The sequence below is a fragment of the Bos grunniens genome, chromosome 23, assembly GCF_055505025.1.
Source record: "Bos grunniens cultivar Pamir isolate PY7600 chromosome 23, Bosgru_T2T1.0, whole genome shotgun sequence".
Taxonomy (NCBI): Eukaryota; Metazoa; Chordata; class Mammalia; order Artiodactyla; family Bovidae; genus Bos; species Bos grunniens.
This window is the reverse complement of record NC_141187.1, coordinates 1,173,510-1,181,755: the sequence shown is the minus strand read 5'-3', so window position 1 is coordinate 1,181,755 and position 8,246 is coordinate 1,173,510. Positions and strand designations below refer to the sequence as shown.

The 8,246-nt window shown below is 36.6% G+C and overlaps 1 protein-coding gene across 1 annotated transcript; it reads left to right on the top strand.

Annotated features, from left to right (window-relative positions):
• The first annotated feature begins 7,005 nt into the window (after positions 1–7,005).
• On the top strand, positions 7,006–7,927 carry LOC147346487 (olfactory receptor 9G1-like). Its single transcript, XM_086370501.1, has one exon. It carries the CDS (start codon positions 7,010–7,012, stop codon positions 7,925–7,927), a length of 918 nt encoding a protein of 305 aa, XP_086226627.1. The 5' UTR covers positions 7,006–7,009.
• Positions 7,928–8,246: the final 319 nt, after the last annotated feature.

Below are 8,246 nucleotides of genomic sequence, written 5' to 3'. Positions count from 1 at the left end.
TAACTGTGTAAAGTACTCACCTGGATAGCCTCTGAATCTCTCAGCATTATTCTATTGTATTTGAGTAAAGGTCTTATAACTAAAAAGGGAGGGACCCATGGAATGCATAAGCAGCTGTTAACCTAGTATCAAGTATTAAAGGAAGTGGCTTAGTAGTTAAGTACCAGCTCTCTGGAGAAAGACAGCATGATTATTTACTAACTCTGAAATTACTAGATACATATGAAACCTTGACTTGGTCATCTATAAAATCACTGCTATTAATCTTTAAACATACCTATGATAGATGTTATGAGAACAAATAGAATAATTCATGTGAAACACTTAGCATAGCACTTGAGTCAAAGTAAAGTATCCAAAATACTTATCTAATATTTTTATACATGACAAACTTCTGGAATAATATGAGAATCATAGAACATAGAGAAACAGAAGATAGAAAATTTAAAGTGTAGACCAGGATTGTTCAACATTTTCTCATAGGAAACCACATCTAGTTTTCCTGAATCCACATTTTCAAAGATTTTGCCCAGCTATCAAATGTTCTCAGCATATGTTTTTTTGTGTGTTAATTTAGAATAAACAGCACAAAAAACTTCATAGTAAACCTATGAATTAAAATAAAATAAAAATTGAATTGATATATATTTTCCATTAAAAACAAATGTGAAATATTATATTTATTAATAATAAAGGGAAAAGAGAATAAGTTAAACTAATGTGATATATGTAATGTTAGAAAATAAACAGTTCTAGTGATAATCATACAAAAGAAAAGGGATATACGAATATCAGGAAGCAGACTGAGTACAGTGATCAGGGAATCCTTGAAAGGGGGTAATCTTAGTGACAATCTACACCTGAAAAAAGACAGGGAAATATCTTCTCTGTAAAGATATTTGAGGAAGGACATTCTAACCACAGGGATGAGTAACTACCAAGGCTCTGAGTGAATCCAGTTTGTTTGGGAACTGAAAGGAGGCAGAGCTGGAGTGGAGTGAACAGTGAAAGGGAGAACAGTAGAGCCAGAGCAGAAATGTCATAAGGTTTGCACATCTTCATAAGGATTTGGGCCTTTACTCTGGAAAAGTTCTGAAGTCATTGAAGTGTTTGAAGATGAGGAGTAATGTGAGTTAACTAGCACCTTAACAGTATCACTCTGGCTTCCTTGCTGAGACACTCAAATGAGGTAAGGATGGAAGTAGAGAGGAAGCAGGGAGGCCATTAGGAAACTGCAATAATACAAACATGAAATTAGAGTGGGTTAGTGTAGGGTGGAATCACTGAAACTGGGAGCAGTTGGTTAAGTTCTGGATATACTTTGAAGGTAGAATGAAGATGTTACCAAATAGCTACAGTTTAAAAGACAAAAAGGAGTAAAAAATGTCTGATAATTTTCCCTAAATTAAAATAATGCCTTCACTGCAGTGAATAAGATTGAGAGAAAAGCAGGCTTAAGAAGGATTGTTAGGAAGACAGTTTTTCCTAAACTTCCCAATAGACATCCTATAAGAGATGTTAAGTAGGCATTTGTATCCATGAATCTGAACTTCAGGGAAGAAAAATGTTGAGGAGATAATAGGTAGGTAGATAGATAGACACATAGATAAGACTACAGAGAATATTTACAGTCATTAGACTGTATGGTCCACCAGGGAGTGATTGTGGATGGAAAAGAGGAGATTTGAGGGTTGATTCTGGGGTTCTCCAAAATTTCAACCTGGGGGCATTAATACTGAGATCATACAGCTTTAGAAGTGGAAGAAAATCCATGCAAGTTTGATGACCTGGAAATCTGATGAACAGACTGTTTCAAGCAAGAAGGACTGATAAACTATTTCAAATGCTACTTATAGATTAGGGGTTTCCTTGGTAGCTCAGCTGGTAAAAAATTCACCTGTAATGCAGGAGACCCCAATTCAATTCCTGGGTCCAGAGATCCCCTGGAGAAGGGATAGGCTACCCACTGCAATATTCTTGGGCTACCCCGGTGGCTCAGATGGTAAAGAATGCACCTGCAATGTGGGAGACCTGGGTTCCATCCCTGGGTTGGGAAGATTCCCTGAAGGAGAGTCTTGGAGGCATGGTAACCCACTCCAGTATTCTTGCCTGGAGAATCCCCATAGATAGAGGAGCCTAGCAGTCTACAGTCCATGGGGCTGCAGAGAGTCAGAAATTACTGAGCAACTAAGCACAGCACAGTCCAAGAAATAACCTTTCAGAGGGCCCTGAGAAATTTCTCCAAGAGGAAATGGAAGGAGCTAGGATATGTAGTGATTTTTGCAACAAAGGGCGGGTAGTCTGAACATCAAAAAAAATATATATATATATAGTAAATGAAATAAAACCAGATATCTCAAGTTAAAGAATTAAACACTTTTCTATGTATGGGAAGATGCAAGCATCTGGGCTTTCCGAAATCTGGGGCCAGTATCATGTATTTTCACATCCTAAGCTTCTTCAGAGTACACCATAGGGAGTGACTGCAGTCTGATGGCTGCTAGATGGCAGGTATTCTTTTCTTTCCTGAGTTCTCTCGGGGCTCAACAGTTAACCATCCTGGTGGCTGCAATTGCTAGTGACTGTGACATTCTTTATTTACGGAGATGACAGAAAATATTCCACTTTTTCACCTCTAAATAAATTGACAAACTTTTTGGTTAATTGCCTTTTAGAGACTTTCAAAAGACAATTAACCAAAAAGTTTGTTAAGTCCTGAGGTACTTCAGAAATCATATGCATAGGGGACCCTGAGCAGGTATAAGTTGTCTGGATCCACTGTGTGGTCTTTTGTTGACTGTAACTGTGAGTTATAAGTCAGTGGCCTGGATCTGGGTGAGGTGAGTATAATGTTTCTGTACTCACAGTCAAGGTTGGCTGAAATGTTGGAGGAAACATAGGACTTTGCAGAAATGATTTGGACACCACTTAGAAGCATTTATCTGAAACCGCATGAATTTATGTGAAACTAGCCAACTCCTGCTGACAGCATCTGATTCTCTCAGCATCATATTACTGGTGTTGAGTTCAGGTGTTATAACCAAAAGAACAGGGACTCATAAAGCTCTCAAGGAACTCTTAGCCTAATATCAGGTATGAAATGAGGTGACTCAGTGGTTAAGTATGAGGTCTCTGGAGTAAGATAATACTTCTTCATAAGTGTGTAATTATTATCTACTTATTAAAACTCAGTTTGGCCTTCTGTAAAATTCTCTCTAATTTTCAATACTTTTGTTTTTTAAAAATGTGTATAATTGATGTTGCAGAAATAAATTTCAAAATGCTGTGAAACAATAAGCACAGTGCTTGACTCACAATAAAGCATTCAAAATTAACTAACACTTTACAAATAATAAAATTTTCGTATAATGTTGAGAACCAGGGAATGGAAGTCACTTCCTGGTTAAAATAGCACTGCTTTTTTTTCCTTAGTGTAAAAAGAGTTTATATTCATTCCTCATCCTCTTTAGTTCATTTAGTTGAAACACTCATAGAAAAAAAAAAAAAAGAATATTAAGTTTAAGATTGAGTCCAGGTATTTTCAAACTTTTTTTCCCCAAAGAAATGTTAGTGTTTTTAATGTTAGTTAAAACATTAACACTTCTAGTGTTCATGTATCCACGCTTTCAAAGATTTTCCCCAGCCACAATATAGTGGTGGTTCATGTAAAATAAGCAACCCATAAAACCTCCTAACAAGCTTATGAATTACAATGAGATAAACATGGAACTGATATGTGTTTTCCATTAAAAGCATACAGGAAATAATATATTCTAATGCCTGGAAAAGAGAAAAAGTTAAAATAGTGAGATGTATATGTGTGTGTTAGTTGCTCAGTTGTATCTGACTCTGAGACCCCATGGACTGTAGCCCACCAGGTCATCTGTCCAAGAGAATTTCCAGGCAAGAATATTGGAGTGGGTTGCCATTCCTTTCTCTAGGGGATCTTCCTGACCCAGGGATCAAACCAAGGTCTCCAATGTTGCAGGCAGATTATTTACCACCTGAGACACCAGGGAAGCCCCAGTGATATGTGTATAATATTAGATAATAAGAAGCTCTAAGGAGAATAATAAAGTATAAAAAAGACATAAGGCATGTCAAGGCAGTGGATTATAGTAGTTTGATCCGGGAACACCTGAAAAGGGGTGATATTGCTAGTAACTGACACCTGTGAAAAGGGAGGGTGTTTTTTACAAAGATATCTGAGTAAGGATGTTCTAACCACAGGAGGGAGCACTCCATGGTTCTTAGCAAACTCAGTGTATCCCAGGAACTGAAAGGAGGGTGACAGGGCTGGAGTGGAGTGAACAATGAAGGGGAGGACAGTAGTAGCCAGAAGCAGGAGGGGAATAAGCTTGTGCAACTTTATAAAGATTTTGGCTTTACTTTGAATAAGTTCTGAACTCACTGGAGTGTTTGAAGGTAAAAAGTAACATAATCTGTCTGGTATTTTAACAGGATCACTCTGGCTGCCTTATTGAAAGACTCAGTGAGGTAGGGATGGATCTGGAGAGGATGCAGGAAGACCATTAGGAAGCTCTGCAATAAGGCAAATGTGAGATGAGAGTGGTCAGTGTAGGGGGGAATCACTGGAGCTGGGAACAACTGGTCAGGTTCTAGCTGTATTTTGTAGATAAAATCAAGATGCTGCTGATTAGTCATCTACAGGATAAAAGACAAAAAGGAATTCAAAACATCCAGTGATTATTCTTAAATGGAGATAATGTATTTATTGCAGTGAATGTCTGAGAGGAAAGTAAGCTTAGGGAAGATATTAGAAACAGTCTTTCCTAATGCTAAGTAGGCATTTAGATTCATGAGTCTGAAGTTTAGAGAATAAAAATGGTCAAGAGATAAATAGATAGGGAGATAGGGTCTCATATATAGATATAATTCAAAGTCATTAAACTGTATGGTCCACCAAGAGGTAATCGTGGGTAGAAAACAGAAGGGGTTCAAGGGTTGTTTCTGGGACTTGCCAAAATTCAAAATGGCAGCTGGGGGTGGGGGGTGGATAGCACTGAGTATATGCAGCTTTAGAAATAGAAGAAAATCAAAGCAAGTCTGATGACCTGCAAACAAAGTGAAGAGAATGTTTGCAGCAGGAAGGACTAATAAGCTATTTCAAATGCTCTTTAAAGATCAAATCAGGTGAGGATTAGAACGGTCATTGGATTTATGTTTTCTTGGTCTTTCAGCCTTGATGGAGAAACCTTTAGTGTGTATGAGTGACAAAAAGTTAGGAGGACCAATCTTCTACTTTTTGATATTTTACTCAGAAGTAAGTTTCATTAATATATTAATAGTCTAGTACAAACGGAGTGTTTTTATACGTTCCAAGACAAAGGAGAAACAACATTCTATTCACCAGAATTTTTGTTTATTTAGACATATAGTGACAGGTTGGTGGGAAGTTAATGTGACTGGAGCTGTTTCTTAAATGTAATACAAATGCACAATAGCTAGATACATTCCTGTCTATCCATTTCAATAGAACATCTATAATCTATGTTCAGGGAATCTTGAAAAGAGTGGCAAATATATATATCATCAGATGGAATACATGTTCTCACAATTATATTCTAAGATATGTAGTTTTGCCTAATGGTTGCTGAGGAGAAAAAAATCATAATAAAAAATTATAAAAGTGGCAAAAATTGAATTAATGCTTGTTTCTAGTACTACATTAATTATGCAATATGTATAAATTCCGTCTAAACTGGGTCTTTAGATTATTGTTAATATATTTTTTACTGTTAGAATATGTAGAAAATACAATTAACCCTGTATATTTTATAATCTTGTCATTGTATATCATTCTTCAGTATATATTTTCCCAAAAATTTTGTAAATATTCCCTTTTTTAAATCTTGATACTTTCTTATCCACATAGATATTATTATGGCATATGAATTTGATTTGGTGAATAGTGTCCAAATATATAAAAGCACTGAAAGTAAAAATAATTATTATTTTGAAATTATAATGAAAGTACTGAAATTCAGCATTTCAGATGCAAAAAAAGTTACAATTTAAGCTAAAAAGTCAAGCATTTAGCAAAAAGCATATTAACATTATAAAGAATGCTAAATTACAGTAAATAGAAATGATGAGTTCATCCATCTTTTAAATGAATGGTCATCTTAAGATGTAAAATAAATCAACCAACTTCAGAAATTTGGAATCAAATATAAAACCATTAGACAAAGAAGCCAATACAGTGAAGTGTGTCTCATTTATACGTTGTTAACCACTGTAAACAAACCAGGCACTAAACCACAGTCAGTCCACTTGATCCCACAGAATGAAGCTAAGGACAACAATCACAAACAGCCAGCTAGGGTTTTTGCTTATTATTGGTTTCCAAAATAAGCAACCAATTAATCTAGAGCCAACCAAATGACTTCCTCATTCTGCTCTGTGTTTTCTCTGTAGAAGCATCTCTAGCTCCTATCCATGGAGTGCTCTTAACTACTTTGGCAGTTACCTGATTCAAAGATATATTTGATCAAATAAACTATTGAAAAATTTAATGTACTTATGTGTATGGAAAGAGTAACATGGAAACTTACATTACCATATGTAAAATAGATAGCCATCTGGAATTTGCTGTATGGCTCAGGAAACTCAAACAGGGGCTCTGTATCAACCTAGAGGGGTGGGGTGGGGAGGGAGATCGGAGGGAGGTTCAAAAGGGAGGGAATATATGTATACCAATGGCTGATTCATGTTGAGGTTTGACAGAAAACAGAAAAATTCTGTAAAACAATTATCCTTCAATAAAAAATAATTTAATTTTTAAAAAAGAAAGAGAAAAATATATATAGCTGTAGACAGTGGTTTGTTACAAAATGAAAATTCTTTCCAAAGTGGACATTTTTGGGTTATAGATTTCTAGGTATGACACCGATATAATATCCTTTATTTTGCACTTTTCCTATGTATTCAGCACAGTGATTCAAGCTGAACTTATTTTTTCTCTTCTTAGGTAAGATTCCTTGTAACCATGAAGAGAAGCAATTACACAGTGATGAACTTCATCCTGGTGGGCTTCACGACAGACCCCAGGATGCAGCTGGTCCTGTTTGTGGTGTTCCTTGGTGTCTACTCTATGACTGTGCTAGCAAACACTTCCCTCATAGTGCTGATTTGTAATGACTCCCGACTGCACACACCCATGTATTTTTTCATTGGGAATCTATCTTTTCTGGATCTCTGGTATTCCTCTGTCTACACTCCAAAGATCTTAGTGACCTGCATCTCTGAAGACAAGAACATTTCCTTTGCTGGCTGTGTAGCCCAATTCTTCTTCTCTGGTGGGCTGGCGTACAGTGAATGCTACCTGTTGGCCGCCATGGCTTATGACCGCTATATGACCATCTCAAAGCCACTTATTCATTCTCAGGCCATGTCCATAAAACTCTGTGCATTCTTGGTAGCTACTTCATACCTTGGTGGCTTTACTAACTGTTCTATCATCACCAAAAGAACATTTAGCATGAACTTCTGTAATGACAATGCAATTGATGACTATTTTTGTGATTTGCTTCCCCTGGTGAAGTTAGCTTGTGGCAAGAAGAATGGCTACCAGGCTCTGATATATTTCCTCCTGGCCTCTAATGTCATCGCCCCTGCTGTGTTTATATTTGCTTCCTACCTCTTCATCATTGCCACCATCTTGAGGATCTGCTCCACTCAGGGCCGCCTCAAGGCCTTCTCCACCTGCTCCTCCCACCTGATCTCTGTCACCTTGTACTATGGCTCCATTCTCTGCATCTACGCTCATCCACGCTCTAACTATTCTTTTGATAGTGACCAAATAGTTTCTACATTTTACACTGTGGTGTTTCCTATGTTGAACCCCATGATCTACAGCTTGAGCAATAAGGATGTGAAAGAGGCCATGAATAAACTCTTTAAATAAATAAAATTTCTCTCCTTTTAAGCAGATGTAGAGACAATTTTTGAGCAGGTTATTGTATTTCAAGAAGAGCTGCCATTGTGTTCCTTTAGGATCAAGAGTCCTTACGTTGCCAGTTCATGAATCTGTACCCTTGGTACAAGGCCAGTCAAAAGACCTAAGATGAAAAAAAAAAAAAAAAAAGCTCAATTTAAAAGAGATAAAATTTAAATACAAAATATAATCATTTGTTTTGAATTTTATATTACCTTAGGTTGAAAACAACCAAAAAGCTTAAAACCAAAACCTGTCTTCTATCTCATGAAGTGACAGAATGATAACA